The 22,500-nt window shown below is 39.4% G+C and overlaps 1 protein-coding gene across 15 annotated transcripts in view; it reads right to left on the minus strand.

Annotated features, from left to right (window-relative positions):
- Positions 1-12: 12 nt before the first annotated feature.
- The window catches only part of Srrm1 (serine and arginine repetitive matrix 1), a 30,685-nt gene continuing 8,197 nt past the window's right edge, over positions 13-22,500 (minus strand). For 4 of the 15 annotated variants that reach the window (XM_033767439.1, XM_019208972.2, XM_019208973.2 and 1 more), the window contains 13 exons: positions 21,293-21,496; positions 20,545-20,733; positions 19,816-19,935; positions 17,554-17,828; positions 11,374-11,454; positions 10,898-10,984; positions 9,128-9,272; positions 8,624-8,665; positions 5,776-5,886; positions 3,981-4,442; positions 3,096-3,291; positions 1,838-2,047; positions 14-1,011 (listed from right to left, as the gene is read on the minus strand). In XM_033767439.1, coding sequence (XP_033623330.1) covers positions 907-1,011; positions 1,838-2,047; positions 3,096-3,291; positions 3,981-4,442; positions 5,776-5,886; positions 8,624-8,665; positions 9,128-9,272; positions 10,898-10,984; positions 11,374-11,454; positions 17,554-17,828; positions 19,816-19,935; positions 20,545-20,733; positions 21,293-21,496 — 2,227 coding nt within the window. In that variant the 3' untranslated portion in view covers positions 14-906. Of the gene's footprint in view, positions 1,012-1,837; positions 2,048-3,095; positions 3,292-3,980; positions 4,443-5,775; positions 5,887-8,623; positions 8,666-9,127; positions 9,273-10,897; positions 10,985-11,373; positions 11,455-17,553; positions 17,829-19,815; positions 19,936-20,544; positions 20,734-21,292; positions 21,497-22,500 lie in introns of all 15 variants that reach the window. The other 11 variants (XM_033767441.1, XM_010633699.3, XM_033767440.1 and 8 more) reach the window with 11 other exon arrangements.

Here is a 22,500-nt window from a genome sequence, read left to right on the forward strand (position 1 = left end):
AAACAAAAAAAAAACCAACAACAAAACAACAAAAACAGTGAAACCAAGACACTATTTCAAAGTCTGGGCCCTTCCAGCTTCCAAATACAAGAGCTCTGAACATTATATATCTGAATTGGAAGAATAAGACAAAAATATGAATGGAGCCATGACATTTCAGAAAATAAAAATTTCATGTAGCTGAAGGATTCTTCCTGGTATGAGTTAACTGCCTTTACAAGGGGCAAGGGGTGGAAGGCAGGGGGCTGCCTGGGGATGGAATCAAATTCCAGTGTTCCAAATCAACTTGTTACACATCCACAAAAACCTAGCATCCTGGAAAACATGCTTTCATTTTTGTCTCATCCTAGAGCTCAAATCCCGATTCATTTCAGCAGCAATTCCACAGGCAACAGGAAAGATTGCGGCATTAGAATATTCATTTACACTTTCATGGTGCCAACAGTGGTCTTATTTCTAGACAAGCTTACAAACCATACAAGGTTGGAAGCATAATTTCAATGGTCATGAAGACTCAAATGATTAAAAAAAAAAAGTAAAGAAAAAAGAGACGGGGGACAAAAAGAGACAGGGGAAGTCCCCGTAGGAATAGTCAGGGGCATTTAAAGAAACCATAAGAATGCCAACAATACTTAAACCCCTTTTTTTAAAAAAGAGATTTTTTTTTTTGGCTTAAAATATTTTACTCTAAATGAATTTGTCAGCTGTCAATGAAAGAATGTCACTAATACACTGTGGACACCTTTTGCAATGTAAATCCATGCCCCCCCTTTTTTACATGGTGAACTTCAACCTAGCAATTATTACAACAAATGTTATAGTCTAAAGCTCAAACACATTTTAGCAATTTTGAAATTGAATTGAGTACAAACCAAGTAAAATTTACATCCTAACAAACGTTTCCACCTAGGACTGCGGGGACACCTGAGCCTTCCGCATGGATCTCAGAGCCTTTTCCCGCAGGTGCTTCTCTAAGTCATCAAGGTTATCTTCAGCTTCACTTTCGGTCTCCTGAAAAAGCCAGAAAAACCGAGGATGGCTGTCAGAGTTAAGTCTCAAGACACCAGTGAGACACAGAGTCAAGAGCAGAATCAAACTGTGGTGGTGGGTGAATAGCTCTGAATATACTAAAACCCAGGGAGAACTGTATGCTTTAAATGGGTGAATTTATGTCAAAGAAGTCACTTTAAAAAATGGAGCTAAGCCAGACGTGGTGGAGCTCGCCTGTAATCCCAGCACTCAGGAGGCTGAGGCAGGAGGATCACTGTGAGTTCGAGACCAGCCTGGGCTACACAGTGAGTTCCAGGTCAGTCTCAACTACATCGTGAGACCCCGTCTCAAAAAAACAACAAAAAAAGGAGCTAAGGGTATGACTGAGTGATATTCAAGCAAGTACACAGAATGAGCAAGGCCCTCGTTGGATATTTTTGATTTTTTTTTTTTTGGTTTTTTTGAGACAGGGTCTCACGATGTAGCTGAGACTGACCTGGAACTCACTATGTAGCCCAGGCTGGTCTGGAACTCACAGAGAACCTCCTGCCTCAGCCTCCCCAGTGCTGGGATTACAGGCGTGCGCCATCACACCCAGCCATCCTTGGATATCAAAAATATCAGAAAATAAACCTGATCACATTAAGCTTTCTAGCAGCCCCCTTTGTACTCATCCTTGGTCCCAGCAAATTCTTGCTCTTGGCAGGTAACCAAGAAATAGATCAGACTATGTATGACTAACTGCCAGGAAGACAAATATTAGAAAAACTGAACTGCTAGCTACTTCTCAAAATCAAACGATTTCATTCAGTCTACACTGGGAGACAGATATGCAGTCTGTAAATACCTTCTTCGGCTCTGCGGCTGCCTCAGCATCTTCCTGTGCTGATGTGGTCGTGGCGGCAGCAATAGCTGCAGGGGTTATAGGAGCTGCAGCGGCTGCAGCCACAGCCTTTTCCTTCTTGTGTTTTTTGTGCTTCTTATGTTTCTTATCCTTTTTGTGTTTCTTGTCCTTCTTTTTCTTCTTTTTCTTCCCACCTCCTTCTTGATCTGAATTCTAGAAATCCAGAAAGAAAAAAAAAAAATCAATCTGATTAAATATCTGTTCAACTGAACATTTTATTTCCTCATGGGAATACTGAAACGGACAAATCTCCAAATTCCACAGAGGCTTCATGGTAGGAAAAAAGGTACAAGGCCAGCTGCCACCAAGAAAACTATTCCTAAACCAGGCGTGGTGGTGCATGCTTGTAATCCCCTCACTCGGGAGGCTGAGGCAGGAGGATCACCGTGAGTTCGAGAACAGCCTGGGCTACACAGTAAGTTCCAGGTCAGTCTCAACTACACAGCGAGAGCCTGTCTCCAAAATAAATAAATGAATGAATGAATGAATGAAAAAAGAAAACTATTCCTAGAGACGGAAACACTTGAAAGTTAAGGTATACTCCATATACAGTATTCTAAGAATAGCAAATGACTTGAAGATAACCGACTCCTACAATTTTTCACAACTAAAATTGTTATTAAGCCACCAGGATTCCCCATTTTATGTAAACCAGGTCAACAGGAATGGGGCCAAGGGCCAACTCCAGATGAATGGACTTCCACCTCCTGAACTTGAAGATTAGATGGGAATATCTTGTCAATCATTAACAACTCACCTATCCCACAGAAGCCTTTTACTATGGTCCCTAGCGGCCTAACACATGCCTATATGTCATGTCACCATCTGACTTCACCCATCTTTACAGTGGAGATGGATCTGTTCATCTTAACTGTACATAGAGATGTTCCTCAATTTCTGATGGGGTTACATCTCGAAAAACCTTGTAATCCTACTGTAAGGTGAAAATATGCAACTTAAAAATACATTCAACACACCTTATATTAAGCACCATCGCTTCACTGGCCTAAAACTCACTCAGGTCACTTACAATGCCTATAAATGGGCAAGGTCATCTAAAGCAAAGTCTCTCAAGACCAGCTTTATGACTTACACTAAGCCCCAGTATTTTCATATTCTAGCAGTGCCTCTGCTTCAAAATGACCATACATAAATTTACAAAGGCTGTCCAAAACAAGGCAGATACACGGCAGATACACACCCTGGCTGGTGATGGACTTGGCGTTGGGCTTTTAGCCTTTTTGACCGGCACCGCTGGTGACCAGTTTGTAGAGGGTGACTGAGACTGGACAGGGGATGGAGGTGCTGGGGGCTTCTTAGCTGCTGGCTCAGGAGATCCAGAGACAGATCGAGAGGAGGAAACCCTTCTTACAGACTGTGGACTTGGTGAGGCAGGCCTAGATACAAAGAAGAAAAAAGTAACAGTACTGAGAAGAGACTTCCATTCCTCAAGCAAAGAATCAACCACAATACAATATACAATTCAGTCACTACCTCTGAATTTTTTATAGCATTTAGTTTGCCAGTTATTTCTACTAACTTTGAGCTACACCCTGAGCCCTTTTTTATTCTGAGATAGGGACTAACCCTAACCCTAAATTAGTGACAGGTTGGGCTTGGACTTCTAATCCTACTGCTTCCACCTCCCAGAGTGCTAGGATTACAGGTGCTGCCAATTAACCCTGGTTCACATATCTAATTTACATCACTTAAGTATCGAGTCCTACAATCTTCTACTCAGTTCTCTTCATGTTACCTGTATAACATTAGTAAAGCCGATTCTTTACATTTTACTTAAGACTAGTTCTATCTGTATCCCACCAACATACAGGAACTACTTTAGTTTTGGAAGTACACCTCTCCAAAAACTCAATACTAGTGAGAACCAGATATTCTATGCCATTTAATTTATTCCATACAGAACTATTCTCAAAATTGAAAAGATCTGTGAATATGATCTGAAAGCTGTCTTTTATATTCATAGCTTATTATTTCCTGTAACCTCTCAATAAAGGAAGAGAAATTTCCTTGTAAAGATGCACACAACTAAGTATTCCTAACCAAAAAAGGCATAAAATAGTTTTACTTTTTTGTCTTTTTAGGTTCTGGAGTTCTGGAGACTCTTCTAATGGGCCTGGTACTTGGAGATGGGGACTGCCTTCTTTGGGGTGATGCCGAAGTTCCTCTCCGAACAGCTGGCGGACTTGAGGTCTGAGGAGCTCGAGGCCGTGGTGAGGGAGAATGCCGTTTGTTTGGTTGTGGTGACCGGGTCTCCCTGGGAGCGCGGCTTGGGGAAGACCCTTTCCTATGCTTTGACGAGAGAGAAGGTGAGCGTCTCTTGGCGACTGGGGAGCTTCTCTGTTTGGGAGGTGGAGAGGGGGAGACCCGGCGCTTTGGTGGTGGGGATGGTGATGCCCTTCTCTTAGGAGGGGGCGGGGGTGAAGCTGTTCTTCTCTTTGGAGGTGGAGAAGGAGAGTACCTCCTCTGTATGGGAGGAGAGTATCTTCGTGGGGAAGGAGAGCGCCGACGAGGGGGAGGAGAGGGAGTCCTAGGAAAAACACATATCATTAAGCTGGATGGCCCAAATCAGGACAATGAAAGCCAAAAACCAGAGTAAACAACAGCTATGGCTAACCTGCAGCTATCACTGCGCTAAAGGAGTCTAAGTGGACATACCAAACTTTTATTCTCATTTAGAAAAACAAAATCACGCGCGCGCGCACACACACACACACACACACACACACACACACACAGCACAGTCCTTGCATATCCCGCATAAAACCTGCAGCTATCACTGCGCTAAAGGAGTCTAAGTGGACATACCAAACTTTTATTCTCATTTAGAAAAACAAAATCACGCGCGCGCACACACACACACACACACACACACACACACACACAGCACAGTCTTTGCATATCTCGGATAACTGTATTTTCTGCTTACTGGAGGAATTTGCAATTCTCAGTATCAGCTGAAACCATGTAACTACTATGTAACTACAACAGCAGGACTCTAGTGACACCAGCCAACTCAGGAAGTCTGCTCTATAGGTAGTGACCTTTGAAATTGCATCTGGGTTCTTTATTAATACTCAGTTCACTGCAAAGCTTTAAAGATACTTCTATTCCTTTCAAAGAGAAATGTCTCACTTTCTGTCACAAAAGATCACTTTTCAATGGAAACCAAGCAGTAGGTACAATGTTATCTCTGTAAAAGCCCAACCGGGCCTTCCTTGTAATGTGTAATTCTGACCTAACTCTGATGTACCTCCGAGAAATCAGACAGGAACACAGCATTCAGTCCCAATCTTTCAGATGTCCAGCTCAAAATAAAGTCTTAGCCTTAATCAGAATTAACAATGAGCCTGTTTTGGAGCAGTGTTGTGGAGTATAATTTCACTGTTTCACCTAGGTAATTATTAACTGCGAACCTCAGTTTCCTGACCTGAAAAAAGGGAAGACCAGCTACCAAGAAAGGTCACCTTGAGAACTAACTACATATAAGGTTTCTAAGGCACCTAACACCACTTTGCCTGGCATAAACAAGTGAAGGTTTTCTACGAAACCATGCAAATATCTATAAAAAAGATGAAAATTATAAAATTATCCTCAGTACTTAGTATTAGTCAAAATACCAATAATGGTCCTTTCTTCCACTAGTGTCCTTTCTCAGTTTTAGGGTCCTAGATCTCCTTAAGTGCCTACCACTGCCATTCCCTATTCCCAATCCATCCCCTACACTACTAATCTCCTTTCCATTTCTAGAAATTTGTATGTTTTGGGCTTTTCATAAATGGAATCATTCATACAGAAATGAGCAACTCTATAAGAGCCCCTCCATGAAGTTTCTGTGCTGCTCCACTGGCATCTGCAAGTACCTTCGTCGAGGCGGCGGTGTGGGAGATCTGCGCCGGCGAGGAGGAGGAGCCGGAGAAGGAGATCGGCGCCTTCTGGTGGGTGGAGGGGAGGGACTTCTCCTCCGTCTACTACTAAATCAAAAAATTACAGTTGATTTTGAGTCAGTGGTATTTAATTAAGTGCTCCAGAGAAACACTTTTAGTTACTATTAACTTTTTCAAACTATATTTAGGTCAAGACTCTTAAAAAAAAAAAAAAAAAAAAAAAAAAAAAAAAAAAAGACTAGGTAGGTGTCAACATTTAAAAAAATTAGTGTTTTGCCTATGTTAATAATACATATTGTTTTATAAAAAAAAATCTAAAAAGGCTCTTATGTGATCCTTTTTAATTAGGATGTACACTGTAATCACCCAAGAAACAAGATTTTTTTCCACCAGGTCTGGTTAAGTACAGCCAAGTGTTTTTTGAAAAGGGGAATACTGCTTTACAGTCTCTAATATAGACATTTAAAATGTTAATAGTTCCCAGTACTTTAAGACACAAATTGGGGGGCCACCGCCACAAGCTGTTAATGATTACGTCTCCATTGTTAAAGTTGTAAACGCTTTCCTAAAAACACTATTCCTAAGACAAATGACCAAAGCAGTAACAAACAGCAACAAAGCTATCCTGGGGGCAATGTGGGTTAAAATACAGTTAAAACAAAAAGAAGAAGAAAAAATACAGTTGAGATGCCAAGTGTGGTGGCATACACTTGTAGTCGCAGCACCCTGGGAGGCTGAGGCAGGACAATCACCAAGTTTAAGCCCAGCTTTGGCAACTTAGCCCTGTCTCAAAATAAAAAAGAGGCTGGGTAGGGATACAGCTCATTGGGAAAGCTATGGTTCAACCCCTACCCAACCCCCACAAACACACACAGTTTAATCCTGAGCAATGTTATAATTCAGCCAATACAAATGGCACACCAGATAAATAAGAGAATGGCAACAGCAGCCTCGAGGCAGATTACTAAAACACAGTGGTTCAAGATCTTAATCTGTTCTATGCTTTTGGAAAAGATGGCCACATTTGTGTTTGTGTGGGAAAGATGGCCACAGTTGTATTTGTCACCTGACGCATGTGCCACCCATGATTGGCATAAATATAGCACTAAAAATGAGAACAGCCAGGCATGGTGGCGCACGCCTGTAATCCTAGCGCTTGGGAGGCTGAGGCAGGAGGATCGCTGTGAGTTCGAGACCAGCCTGGGCTACATAGTGAGTTCCAGGTCAGTCTCAACTACATGGTGAGACTGTCTTAAAACAACAACAACCACAACAAAAAACCAAAAAACCAAACAAAACAAACAAAAAAGAGAGAGAGAACAAAACAATAACACTGAAGCAAGGTAATGAACATTAGTTTTGATTTCACTGCTGCGAGGGATCTCTTTTCAGATTGGGAAGTAGTTTCGTAATGGGGAAAGAAATAAAACAAAATTGTACCAGTAACCTAATTTTATAAAGAAATTTTTAGTCGTTAGCAATTTCACAGAAGCCAGAGGTCACTAGGGCTGGGAAAAAAAAATATTGTAAGCATCCAATTTACCAAAGGTTTTTATTTTTTAATCAGGACACCTTCCTCTAAAACATAAATACCCAGCTGTATTTCATCACAAACACTGACCTTACTGGCTCCAGGACAGCCTTTCCAAGAAAGCACTTTTATTAATGAGATTACCTAAATGAGGCAGCTTTAAAATCTGGAAAGAGGACTGGGGAAGTAGCTCAGACAGCCCTTGCCTAGTATGTATGAGGTTCTGAGTTTGCTGCCCAGTGCTGTACCAAAAAAGAGGTAAGTTTCAGCAAGGATACATATTGGATATGAGCATTTTGAATCTGAAAGTTTCAAATGCGCCAAAATCTGAAACCTTCTGAGTACTTATTATACCCCAAAGTTTTAGATTTCACATTTTCAGATTTAGGATGTTCAAATGGAAAAGTTCATGCAAATACCCGCCACCTCTGACTCCCAGCACTTTGGATAACAGTCAAACTCTGCCTAGAAATTTACTGGCAGCCAATACCATTCAAAACAGAAATCTAGTTCCGACAAGACTAGTACATATAATGCCAAAAGTACAAGTCTAATTCCTGGCTTTTGAGTGGAGTGGTGCACGCCTGTGATCCCAGCACTTAGGAAGCTGAGCCTAGCATGTACAAAGTAAATTCAAGGCCAGGCTGGACTACATAGAAAGATCCTGTCTCAAAACAAATGTACGTACGTTTAAGATCTGGCCTTGAAGTCTGTAGCCCTAAGAAACTCACTTTACCACAGTCAGGTCCATTTTCTCACTTATGAGAGAGGCCTGAAATGTTTGTTATGTACAGTGTCACTACTATATAACGAACGATGAAAAGTTTCAAAAGTCATGCAACCTCCCTTTCTATTACTGGAAAGCCTGGATACAGCTGAAACCTTACCTTCATTTCTAGTATTTTTAATGTTTCTTCGTAAGTTTCCTGAAAGTCGCCACACACACAAAAAGGTTCCTCCCCATTAAATCTAAGGGGTGTAGAACTCCTAGTCTTGGAAACAACCTATATACACTGCTAAAAATGTGCACTTCTTGATGTAATTTGAAGCAATTACCACCAGAGTGGTAACCAGTTATTCAAAATTTAAATCTAAGTTCAAATGATGCTCTGAAATGGACACCTACATTCTCCCTTATCATTAATCAGATATGCTAAGAATATGCAAATCAAGTCAACTTTGGAATTTCTCCACAGCCACAGCCACACGAATGAGATATGGCCACCTACTCAGGAAACTGAATTGCTAACTTTTGGTATATAACCCTAATTTACAAAGTAGTATCTAACCAACCTTTTAGTCACTGGCGATTGCCATCGCTTTCCCATCTGCATCCTGAGAGCAGTGGAGAAAAACAAATGTCAAGAATTCCATTCACTAAATTATTGACTTCAGTGGAGTTAAACCCCATCAATGGAGAGATTTTTAAGTTTTCAAAGATACTCAGGAGTTAATGCTATTATATTAGTGGTTTATCTCCTAGTCATACGCATATGTAAGTATTTCAAACTTAACAAACTTTTTTTGGGGGGTACCAGGGATTGAACTCGGGTCCTCGCGCTTGCAAGGCAGGCCACCGAACCACTGGGCTAAATCCCGGTCCTTAACAAACTTTTATTCAATGCTAGTAACTACCAACAAAGGAAAACAAAGACCCTCAAAAATGAGAACGCAAACAAAACCTGACTTCTCAGTGAACCAAATTCTAAAATAATCCTGCAGCCCACCCTTTTAATTTATGAACTTTCATTATTAGCTACATAGTATCAGCAAAAACCATTAAACAAAAGTCATTACCGAGGGGAAGTCTCTTTTTGGCGCTTTCGTGGTGATGGAGATGCACTCCGGGAAGGGGAATGTCTCCGCCGCCTGCCAACCTCACCATTTTTCACATGGGATCGCTTGGGTCGCTCATCTTCAGAGGAAGAGGAGGAGCCAGAGTCTACAATTACACAATAAAGAAAAATGTTACATGACACGTGTGCTTAACAGAGCCCATCCAAGTTTTGTGAGTCTAGTGTAAGAAATGTAGACAACTCATCAGTTTTGGACAAACACGGTATCAGTACTGCTCAATGACTTCAAAGCCAAGCCAGTGTAAATATTCAGCAGCATACAAAGAAATCATTTCCACAGAACTGAACCAAGATTATATGATCATTTCTTTTTAAAATTTTTTGGTTCTTTGAGACAGGATCTCACTTTGCAGTCCAGGCTGGTCTCGAACTGATGGTGATCCTCCTGCCTCAGCCTACAGAGTGCTGGGATTACAGGCTTGCGCCACCATGCCTGGTCCACTAGTTATCGCTTTAATTCTAGTGATTTTCCAAACAACCAAGTAAGAAGGTATCTCAGGAAATAACTGAATTCTTGTTATCCTAAGCTCTTACTTAAGTCTATGGTGGGATGGTCTGACCTCTATTCTGTAAATGAAAAGCAAAAGAGCCAAGGATTTAGCTCAGTGGTTCTGCTGCCTGCTTCGCAAGTGCAAGGAGAGTTTAATCACTGGTATCCAAAAAAAAAGAAAAAAAATCAAAAGTAGTACCTGCTTATCACAATTACCAAATAAGCTAATAAGAACAGAGCATCCAGATAAAAGAACCAGGTTTCTGTGCAGTAGTATTTTTTGTTTTTTCAGACAGGATCTCACTGTGTTGTTCAGGGTGACTTGAATTCACTATGCAGTCCAGGCTAGCCTTGAACTTTTGGCGATCCTTCTGCCTCAGCCTCCTGTGCAATACTCCCTAGTTACTTTACAGATACACACACACACATATGCATAAACACATATAAAAGCAAAAAACCCTAGAAAGAACCTTAAGAATTTTTATATGAACATAATTTATTGAGCCAGGGTGGCTTAATCAATTATGCTATATTCTTATAAAAAACACTGCACCTGGCAAAAGAATGAAGTAGGCTCATAAGAATAAGGAAAGATGTTCTACATATATACTGAGATTTGTTCCCCCCTTTAAAATCATATATATCTGGATATGAACAAAAACTTTCTGAATAAAAGCTTTTGGTGGATAATACTGGGGGTTGGTACAAAAGCATTAAACTTTTCCCTTTTTTTAAATTGATTTTTAAAAATTGAGACAGAGGTTCACTATGTAGTTCAGGGTGACGTTGAACTTATGTATCTTAGGCTGGCCTCAAACTCATGGCAATTCTCTTGCCTCTCAGCCTCTCAAGGGCTGGGATTACAACAAATGCAGCTAAATTTTTTCTTTCTTTTTTCTTTTTGGGTACTAGGGATCAAACTCAGGACCTTGCTCTTTCAAGACAGGTAGCGGAACCACTGAGCCAAATCCCAGGCCCATTCATTCATTCAGATACTGGGGATCCAACTCAGGACCTTGTGCTTGCCAGGCAGGAACAGCACCAATGAGTTATATCCCTGGCTCTAAATTGTTTCATTTTTAGAACAACTATGTCCTGCTCCAGATTTCTACGTAGGTACAAATATTTTTCTTAAGTATATTCACTACACACTGATGGACAGATACCATTTAAGCATTTGTAACTTAAAAATGAAGGCTGAAGAGCTAATCAGTGCCATACCAGATGAAGACTGCTGGTTCTGCCGTCTGTACTGACGTCTCTGCTGCACAGAATCGGCTGCAGCCATTTTGCCACCTTTATCTTCTTCTGAAAGATAGACTCATTTAGACAGTGTTTCTTTAGGTATCCATATAGATAATCTCTTAAACCTTTATTTGGCTGGGTCAGGCAATACAACCACTATATGCAATCAACATTACCTTATTTAATTACAGATCAGGCTGAAAGTCAAACAGTTAACTGTCAGAAATCTGTATTTTTTTCCATTTCAGAGGGGAAAAAATGAACTTAGAGGAAGAAATTAAACAGAAAAAGTAGTTAAGTGTTAAAGGTAGGGATTCCAACCAGGTCTGTCTGACTTCAGTCTTAGTTCTTCCTTAGTAAGCATAACCTAATTAAACTTTAATCAGAAAGGAATGACCAGATATGTAAGTGCAAAATCAACTTTAAAAAAAGGAAAAAGTAACAAGACTTACCAGATTCAGATAATTCCACTTTTCTAGGCTTTGGTGCTGGTGATGGCGATTCTCTTTTTTCAGTGCCTTTATGTTTTGTCACTAAAAAGTGGAAAAAAAACCCACTTACACACAATAAGGACAATATAAGATGCCTTCTTAACAGAATAAAAATTGGTTATGTCAGTTTCCAAAAAGAATTTTCATCATCTCAAACAGAAGAATTTTTTAAATGTTTGGTAAAAAAACAGAAATGTCTGCAGTGATTTCCAAATCTTTAGATTTTAAAAGAACTGACAGGATAAACAGAGCTGTTACCATGTAGAACAAACTTTACACTTCCCACTACAATGAACTCAGGAAAATAAACCTGAATGTAACTGGAGTACCACAACCTAAAAACAAACTTCAGAGACCCTATCAACAAAGAAGCTTTCAAAAAATCACCACACGCACACACACAAAAGCAGTAAAGACACACAATAAGTATTGGATTGATAGTCTGGGTGCAGTGGCACACACCAGTACCCCAGCATTCTGGGAGGATGAGGGAGGAGGAGTAGAAGTTTGAGCCCAAAATGAGGAATTTAGCAATACCTTGTAACAAAATAAAATAGGTGTAGATGTAGCCCAGTGTAAAGGCTCTTGAGTTGAACCCTTTCCAACCCAAATGAAGAAATTCAGAGGAAAAGATAGTTGTTCGGAAAAAGACAAATGGTCAGCCACCCAAGAAATACAGGCTCTTTACGTACACAAAGTGTTCAGAATATAGCATGACCAATTTAAACTAAAATCCAGATCATCACAATTGTAAAAGTTACACAAAAACTCCAACACAGCTCTGCACTGATAGTAGTAGGAATAACTGATGATCTGGTCACCAACTATATGGAAAATTATGGCAAACTACCTTTTATAAACCTGCTACATTACACAGTTAGGCACTGTTTGTAGTATTACATCTTCACTCCTCTGCTTTGTAAGAGGAGAAATCTCAGCCTTAAAAAGGAGTAACTTTGGACTGGGGATTTAGCTCAGTGGTTCTGCTGCCTGCCTTGCAAGCACACAAGGCCCGAGTTCGATCCCCGGTACCAAAAAACAAAATAAAAAGGAGTAACTTTACCACAGTCACAGTAACAAGTACGTGAGTTAGAATATTAGTAGAATGATTTTAGGGCATCAACTTTGATTTCAAGTACTATCTCTGCTTATAATAACAGTTCCACTGCAACCAAAATGTTAAATATATGGTTATAACCATTAATAATACCACAGATTAATTTTTAAACACTTGCTCTCATAAATAAATCTATAGACAATGGGACGCCTTCAGGATTCGTAACTCTTTGGTGGGACAAATACAACCACCATGGGTTGGTTGTTCTGTCCAGACTGCGGTTGTAGCTGATCAAGAACTGATGATAAAACCACACAGCAATCTCATTTTTGCTAAAATACTCAAATTGGAAATTATTTTTTCTATGAAAAGAATTTTATTAATTAGCCTACTTAACAAGACCATTTGGATAAACCACTGGACTGGGTACAAAATCGCTAGCATCTAATTAGCATGAATTATGAGTAGGGATAGATCAAAACACTTGTACTTTAGCAAATGTAGAGAAATGAAATAGAAATACTTAAAACCTTTTAACTATTATTAGAGGCTGTTTTCTATTTCATATTCTCTATTTTTAAGTGTAACACTCAATTACTGTAAAACAAACAAAAAACAAAACAAACCAAAAAACCCAAACATAGTTATCCATAAAATCAAACACCCAAGTTACCAAATTACTTTGAGAACTAAGTTTCAAAACTTGTTTTGCAAATTGGTTTTCAGATAGAAGAATGCATTTTCCTCTAAATGTTGAAAACATGGTCATATTTGCCACATAGTGGCAAATGCCTACTTGGCCAATACTGTTGTTTTTTCAATTGAAAGACATATTTGAAGTTTTATCATAATTTAAGCTTTCATTAATGACTCAGCCAAAACAATATTATTAAGCTATCATACAACCAGACAACAATCCATTATGTACTCCTACTTTCGTTTTTTCTTTTGTACCGGGGATTGAACTCGGGTCCTTGTGCTTGCAAGGCAGTTGATGGAACCACTGAGCTAAATCCCCGACCCTTACTTTTGTTTAATATAACTAAATAGGCCAGGTGTGGTGGTATACACCTGTGATGCCAGTACTCTGGAGGCTGAGACAGGAGGATTGCCTCAAGGCCAGCTTAAACTACACAGTGAGGACCCCCCCCACACCAATAAGTAAAAGGGCCAGGGATTTAGCTCAGTGGCATGCCTGCCTGGAAAGTTCAAGGTCCTGAGTTCAATCCCCAGTTCTCCCCCTGCAAAAAAGTTAAAAAATTATTAATAATATTTAAAGTAATTGTAACGTTCCAGATTTGTTAATGATTCTAGATGAGTTTTGATGCCACTTAAATTGTTACATTAGGGGTGGTTTTTATTTATTTGTTTTTTGTTTTCTTGAGACAGGTCTAGGTCTCACTGTGTAGATCAGGCTGGCCTCAAACTGGCAGAGATCCTCTAGCCTCAGTGTCCCAAATGCTGGGATTACAAGCATGTGCCCCACAACTAACAGGGGTGTTTTGAGTACCCAAAGGGCAAAATCATTCTAACATGAAGCCAGAAAATCAAGCAGGCAACTCTAAAATCATATTTTTGGGGGAGTACGAGGGAGTGAACTCAGGCCCTTGCGCTGGCAAGGCAGGCAGCAGAACCACTGAACCAAATCCCTGGCCCCAGATTTTTAAATTTACTTCAACAACCCTATTTATTAAACTTTCAGATGTCTAAAAGATCACTTGTAAAACTAAGTCACAGTGGGACCAGAAACAGTAAATTAGGTGTCCATAGAAGTGTTTTTTTGGAGACAGGGTCTTGCAGTGTGTTCAGGCTGGTTTAGATTTGTGGCAGTCCTCCTGCCTCAGCCTCCTGAGTACCGGTTTATAGGTATGTGCCACCAAGCCTGTTAATGGCTAAATTTATTTAAATAAACTCAGAATTACCACTACCAGCCAGGGATTTAGCTCAGTGGTGCTGCCTTCTGCCTTGCAAACATAAGGTCCTGAGTTTGACCCACAGTACAAAGAAAAAACAAAGGACACTTTCAAAGGGAGTCTTTGTGAAACCCTTCATTGAATAAAGCATCATTTTATGTGCTAAGACAAACCCAACTGAACCACGATGTGTTTCAGGAGATCCCTTCTGATAATACTGTACACTGTACTTCAAATAATTTCCCTCCAAGTTCCCCCAACTACTTTCCCTTTCCCTCCTACTTCTTTGGCCCACAAATAGCAGAAGCTGTGAACCCTGATTATTGCATGGAATACAAATGTGAAAACTATCATATTTCAGTGTCCCACTGCTCTGATATTAAACAGAAACCACAATGAAAGAATTTCTAAAATCCTACTTCTAGGGCTGGTGATTTAGCTCAGTGTTTCTACCACCTGCCTCACAAGCATAAGGACCTGAGTTCCATCCTCGGTACAAAAAACAAAACAAAACAAAACAAAACAAAAAAAACATACAAAAAAAAACCCCAAAACAAAACAAAAAAACAAACCTACTTCTAAGCCTCCTTCAGTAATTAAAGGCATTTTAGGGTATGAAAACCACACAAAGCATAAATTACTTAAGTGGGGATGAAAAGACTTTAAATTTTATTCATGGTTGGCTGACTTGACCAAGCCACTTAATGGTTTTTTTTCCCCTTTGAGAACCCGTTTCTTGATAACAATCTTTAAGGTCTGTCTTTTCTAGCTTTTCAATTTCATTAGAAGGCTAGGATCAGTTCAATTACTATATAAAAGGTCATTTCCATAACTGTAATCATGTTTAGCTTCAGAGAACACAATGCAGCCTCTGACTACACTGTCCTTAGCATGTGTTTGGCAGGGTTTTGGACAGGGAAACCCTGTTTCAGAACCCACAAAAATACAACTAGTCCCCATCCTTCACTGTTACTTTTCTCCTATGCATACATCCACTGTCTCTGCTAAAATGTAAAGCTAAAATATAAGAGGTTGGCACCTGTGTAACTTCATTAACTTGTTTTTTTGAGGTACGTACAGTCTTATCATGTAGCTCAGACTGGCCTTGAACTCACTATATACCCTCAGCTGACCTTGAACTTGTGGCGATCCTCCTGCCTTAGCCTCCCAAGTGCTAGGACCTGTGCAACCTCTTTTAAAAAGATAGTAATTCTTTTTTTCTTTCACTATGTAGCCTAGCCCAGGCTGGTCTTGAACTCACAGTGATCCTCCTGCTTCAGCCTCCCAAGTGCTGGGATTACAGGCATGCGCCACCACGCCCGGCTTGCTTTTCTGTTTAGGTCCTTTCGTAACCCTCTGGCTATAAGATGAAAATGGAAAAAGTATAACCCGATGAGCTCTTCCAAAGTAATGACAGTAGAAACATTTACATTTTTTCCCCAGACAGCTTCCTGGTTCCAGGCAAAGGAAATATTCAAAAGTGCAAACTCCACAGAAGACAATATATCAGGGAAGTGAACACCAGACTTAGACATGACTGGAAATCATGAATGGACTGAAATTACCTGATTTTGAACAAAAAATGTATGAGGCTATACAAAGTAATAATAAGACTCCCCTGCCATACGTAAACGAACACATCTTATGTATCACCAAATTAACTTCCTGTTAAAATTAAAAAACAAAACAAGCAGCTGGGCACAGTGAGGCATACTTGTAATCCCAGCATTTCAGAAGATTGCCACAAGTTCAAGCCCCGAATGAAGTACACAGTGAGACCCTATCTCAAAAAGCACTTCCCCTAATCAAAAGAAAAACTCCCCAAACACACATTAGTTTTTATAGGCACGTTACCATTAGAGTACTGCTAGTTCTCCTATTTTCATTCTGATAGTTGATCTTTTTGGGGGGCAAGGGGCTGTCTCACTATGTAATTTAGGCTGGCCTTGAACTCGTTGTGATCCTTCTACCTCAACCTGCCAGGTGCTGGGATTATAGGCATGTGCTACCGTGCATGGCTCTGACAGTAACAGAGATCAAAAAAAGTGAAGCAAAGTTCGCCTTTCTAAATGTCACACTGCAGAGTCTAAGGGAAGGAGTGCACTATGAACACACAGCAGCCAGGTAAGGAGCAATTTTGGTCTCGTGAAACTCATTATACTATGAAAATTTTGCCAAAACCCATCTCCTTGTTTCTAACCTGAAAACTCCAGGGTCAACTAGACACCAGCATGCTGACATACAGACTGCTCTTTAAAATTCAATTATTATTGCTATGGCAGACTTTTATAGTCGTCCCTTCCCTCATCTTTCAAGTTGTTTTTGTATCATTTCAGCCCAAATTTCCGCAGATAATTCAAAAGAATCTAAAAGTTCTTCTCATGTATTTAGTGGTTAAAGTAGTGTGAAAGCCCTGGGTTCAATACACACACACACACACACACACGCACACACGAACAAAACCCAGTAGAAAAAAGCAATGAAAATAAGACAAAACAAAAAACCAGCAAAGCACAACCTTCACTCAGACTAAATAGCATTCCACTTGCTTGGCAAGAACACAGATCACAAATTGCTCAGAAATCAATTTACAGAATAAAGGACAAGACGCAGAAGAACCCTGTTGAAAGCTTAAAAAAAAAAACAAAAAACTTTTAAGACCCTATCTCCTTCTCTTGGAAACACAATATAGCCAAAAAAGAATTAAAACAGAACACAATGTCCTCAAATACGTTATCTAAGAAAAATCATTGAGGAAAAAAGTTAACCAGTCTCAGTAATAAAAGGAAACCATATCACTCAACACAAACTAATGAGTTACTGCAGCTCAACAAGACTACTCACAGGGGGATATATTTCTCTACATGTTCAATGCCAGATAGCATGTTTAAAAACAAATACATGTGAACTCTTTTTTTTTGGGTACTGGAGATCAAACTCGGGTCCTTGTGCTTGCGAGGCAGGTGGCAGAACCACTGAGGTAAATCCCTGGCCCTACATGTGAACTCTTAATGGAGCTGAACAATGTAACACAGGGGAGAAAAGATAAATTCTAAAAGCAAACTCAGAACATCTCATATAAATTACCACCCAACTACTTCACATGAAGGAGGGCACAATGAGTATATTTTCTTTGCAGTCTGAGTGAACAGTATTTTATATGATTTTTACCTTTACCTGAAGTTCTCCCTGGAGACACAGAAACACGACTTTTTCTTGTACGGTTTGACTGCTGGGGTGTCGGGGAATGACGAGTTTTTGGTGGTGGAGTAGCTGGAGGTGATGGTCTGTGCCTTCGCCTTGGAGGACTCGCTGATGGAGATAACCTACGAGTTTTTCGAGGGGGGCTGGATGTCCTCTTAGGAGGTTTCTTTGGTGGTGACCGAGAACGAGATGAAGAGGATGATGAGCTACTCCCAGACAAGGATGCTGATGAACGCCTTCTTCTGTGGAATAAAGCATTCATATTCATGAATTGCATATTTATAAAATCTGACTACAGATATGTAGTTTACGCAAATATACATAGCTATTTTTATCCAACTTTTGAGTTTATGTAGCTAAGCACATGAGTTAAAAAAAAAAAAAAAAACGGAAACAAAACCAGGACCTAGTACGGGAAACAGCTAGTTCTGAGACTAAATAGAAATAACTTATTCTGATAAATGTTTCTGTTTTGAGTTGTCTCTCCAGTTATAGGACTTGTCAAGTTGAGTGTTATGTAATAGAGTAACTAACCAGTCTTGCTTCCTTAGGAATGATATTGGTGTTTTGGAGTTTGCATTCAAAATTTGAGTGGCAACGTACTTTTCATTTAATAACACAACTCTGGGCAACCCTTATTTTGCATTTTTAGAAAAAATTGCAAGATTAGGAATTCATTTAGCTACATAAACTTAGAAGCAGGGGCCTCTCGAATTCTGCGGCAAAAACTGTGGTAAGTTCTGTTGCAATTATGTGTACCTGCAGAATTCACCTTTGGCAGAAGAATTCCTGAGAACCTGAAAAAAAGAAACCCTACCTTAAGTGTGAGATTAAAAACTGGCTGAAAGGGAATCTTATACAATCTGTAAAATATTCTGACTGCTAAATGGCTTAGTTAAGCACAATTAAAACATGCTGTTTGCAAAACTCCAGTATAGGAAATAGCTGTTTCCACTAATTTTGTAATATCATTAGCATTACTTCCTCCTAAGGAGAAGTAATTTCAGGAAAAGCGTGATACCTGAAGTGACTAACCATTTACATCATTTGTCTCATCTGTAAGTAGCAAAATCAAGTAATTTTGAATAGTGGTAGTAAATGTTCAATAATCTGTTTTTGGTTCCATGGATCGAACTCAGGACCTTGCACTTGCAAGGCAGGCACAATGCCACTGAGCTAAATCCCCGACTCCCCCCAAGTATTTTTTTGGTTGTATGGAACTCTGAAAAACCTAACTGCAGAAATAAATCTTACTTAGGTTACATGATATTTTTCCTCTTTTACTTAAAAGCTGATTTGACTCAAACCTAGAAATTCTTGTCCAGGGATGGGGAATGCAGCTCAGTGATTATAGCGTATACCTGGCATGCTTCAGACCCTGAGTTCAACTGCCAGCCAAAAAAAAAAAAAAAAATTTGTGCAAAATATCATCTGAAGCACAAAAACTGCTACCAGTGCACCAGGCCTCTACTTGGATAGATTTAGTCATAATCTTTTTTGTTATAGTTGTATATCCAAGATCAAAAAACTGAACCCTTATGGTCAGAGTGATTTATAAAAAGGAAAATTGGTACTGGCAGTTGTATCTATGAATAATTTCTTCAGATATAACCAGATAGCAAACTATTAACAAAGGTTATTTACCTAAGTTTCAGTTTATGTTATCTGAATGTTTATAATAGTCATTATTCAGACAATGACAAAGACATGTTTTAAAAAATGAAAGCATGATAGCAATGGATTATTTTAGGGTTTTGTCTGTTTCTGAGGTAGGGTCTAACTATGCAGCCAAGGCTGGCCTTGAACTCACAGCAATCCTCCTGTCTCATTCATCCTCCTCAGGTGTGTACCACCATGGATTATTTTTAAATTGGTAAAAGTAGATGACCTGCCCTGTTGTCAGCCACTTTTCACAGTCAGTGGCAAGTCCAAAGGAAGATCGCCAATTCTCTTACTTGGAAGAATTTAGTGAGGTCCTAAAAGATAAGTTAACAAAAAGTATCTACAAGATGGTGAATTTTTATTTTCAAACACCACACTAAAAATTTTTCACAACTCATACACAGCATTACACTTCAACTACAATGGGCTCTTTAGAAAACGGTAATGCCCTGTAAGATCTTTCTGCAAGTAAGACACTCATTTAAATGAACCCAAAATAAAGATTATCCTAAAGTATCAAAATTTCTGACACTTAAAACTAAATCAAACAACAACAAAACACCTCACCGTCTTACTGGAGATCTACTCCTTCTATGCCTTGGAGGAGGAGGCATTCGTCTTGGTGGAGTTCGTCTTCGAGGAGATGGTCTCCTTCTTGGGCTTGGCCGCCTTCTAGGTGAATATGATCTGCCATAACAAACACAAGTAAACGGAATAAATGTAGAGCAAAGAATTTCCTCATATAGTTTTTTCAACCTCTGCATTTTACTTTTTTTACTTTCGTGACAGGATTTCTCTAGGTAGGTAAGGTTGGCCTCAAACTCACGGCCTCAGCCAAGTGCTGGGATTACAGGCATGCATCACCATGCCAGACCTCAATCATATTTAAAAATAAGAAGTTTTGAGACAGGATCTCACTTATAGCCCAGGATGGCCTTGAACGGTTATCCTCCTGTCAGCCTCCTGACTGCTGGAATTACAGGCACGTGACACTATGTCTTGCTCAAAAACAAATTTCAAGGGTCACAATTTTCTTTTCTTTTTGTGGTTCCAGGGATCAAACTCAGGACCTTGCGCTTGCAAGGCAGGTGCATTGCCCCTGAGCTAAATCCCCGGCGGCCTCAGAATTTTCAATTCATACAGACTTTTCTGGTACACAGAAAGAAAATGAGTTTATAATATTCCTATGTAAATGCAAAGAATAATATTGCTGTTAGGTATTTTCTACTATTTTGAAATTAGGAAAACAAGCACATTACAATCTAAAATCAGAATGATCTGAAGGCTATAACTTACCTTGATCGGGACCTATGGCGCCGTCTTGGTCGAGTATGAGAAGGAGAGCGAGAACGTGTCCTGGACCTTGATTTGGAACGTGACCGAGATCGTGGCCGGGTCTTTTCCTTCTCTTTTTTGGAATTTTTTTCTGGAGAAGGTTCTTTAGGTTCTGGCATGGGTTCAGGCTTGGGAACTTTTAGGATGTCACTGTGAAAATAAAAGCTTATTTTTTTCTCCTCTTCAACTCAGACTCCTAAGTTTATGCAACAATGCAATGACATACTTCTCTTTTTAAAAGGTTCTCAAAATACAGGAAGATATCTTTCTGGCTCCAAAAGATATGGATACTTCAGGAGAAACCAAGGAATGTGTACAAATTTTAGCCACATATATTTAAAAAAAAGTAAAAGGGCTGGGGATTTAGCTCAGTGGTTCTGCCACCTGCCTTGCGAGACCAACGTCCTGAGTTAGATGCCCGGTACCAAAAAAACAAACAAACAAACAAACAAAAAATCACCAAATTGTCCACAAGATACCAGGAAGAAAATAAATTCACAGTATATAAAATATCAGAAATGATCCAACTGGCAGATAGTGGTCACCTTTGGGGGAGGGCATCCTTATATTTGCCCAATTTCAATTTACCAAGCTAATTTTATAATTCTGAAAACCTAAAAGGAAAATAAGTAATTTGTTTGAACTCAGATGTCATGTTGGTAGGAACTATTAACAGTCTAAAGTTGTGACTACAGATTTATGTACTTGCCTAGTTGATGTGGCCTCTTGTACTGAAGGTTCTTTTACTTTCACTGAAGGTTCAGGAAGCTCTGGTGTTTTTTCCTTCTTTTCTGGAGCAGGGGAAGGACTTCGACTCTTGGTTCTGTGACGGGGAGATCGAGAATGACTGCGCTTTCTCTCTCTCCTGACAGGGGATGATCGTCTTCTAGGGGAAGGAGATCTGGATTTGCGTCTAGGATAAAAGCAATTTTTTCAGGTTTTTGAATAATGTGTATTGGAGGAAGTCAGGAGGAGGACCAACCTTTTAAATTACACCACTACTGTTTATTCTGAAATGTTTCGTAAGAGTCTATGGGTTACCTGATAAGAAAAGTCCAAGAGAAAACCAGATTGCAAGCAAATGAAAGTTAACATTCTCAAATGTGTCAGTTATAAGGGAGAGAGAGAAGCATGACTTGGGACTTTAGACTTAGCTTCTTAATCATCCCCTAGGATCATTCAAAGATTAACTTCTCAGAGAAAAAGATACTTAAGAATTAATAATAAATCAATCCTAACAAAACAGTTGTTTAGATACAGGCAGGTTATACCACCTGTCTCATCAGGTAGAGGCTCCAAATGCCAAAATCATAACTAATGCAATTAAAGCAGTATATCCTTCAAATGAAAAACATCAAGCTTGCCTAAGTTACCTTTTGGAGAATAGGAAAAGCCTCTCTTTTCTTTTTAATGGGAATTTGGCTAACTTGAAGGTGGTGTTTTCTTTTTCACAGTGAAACAAAAAGACTAAGTCTAAGTCCATCGAGTCAATTTGTTACTACAGAAGTACTACTTCCCTAAATAGGTCTTACTATCAAACAAAAAGAAAGGGGCAAAGAATGTGCCTCCTCCTTATGTATTAATTCCAGCAGAGATTTATAAAAGAAAAACCCCTAAAAATGAGAACCAAGATCTGTCATGTAAAGGCACAAGATCCCAATGATGAATGTAACTGTACTGTATACCTACAACATACCAATAAACTCAATAAAAAAAGAAAAGAAAAATTCTAAAAATGAAAAGCCTAATGGAGTTCTCACCTTTTACCACAAATATAGTAGAAGCTGAGTCGTAGATTTAAAAATGTGAACCTAACAATACAGTATCATTGGAAGGAAGAAGAAAACAAATAAATGATCTGAAGTGGGTTCAGTACAACCATCTAAGGAAAGCAGAACAGGGAATTAGGTAAGTACT

The sequence above is a fragment of the Fukomys damarensis genome, unplaced genomic scaffold, assembly GCF_012274545.1.
Source record: "Fukomys damarensis isolate Sample0158 unplaced genomic scaffold, DMR_v1.0_HiC HiC_scaffold_23, whole genome shotgun sequence".
NCBI lineage: Eukaryota > Metazoa > Chordata > Mammalia > Rodentia > Bathyergidae > Fukomys > Fukomys damarensis.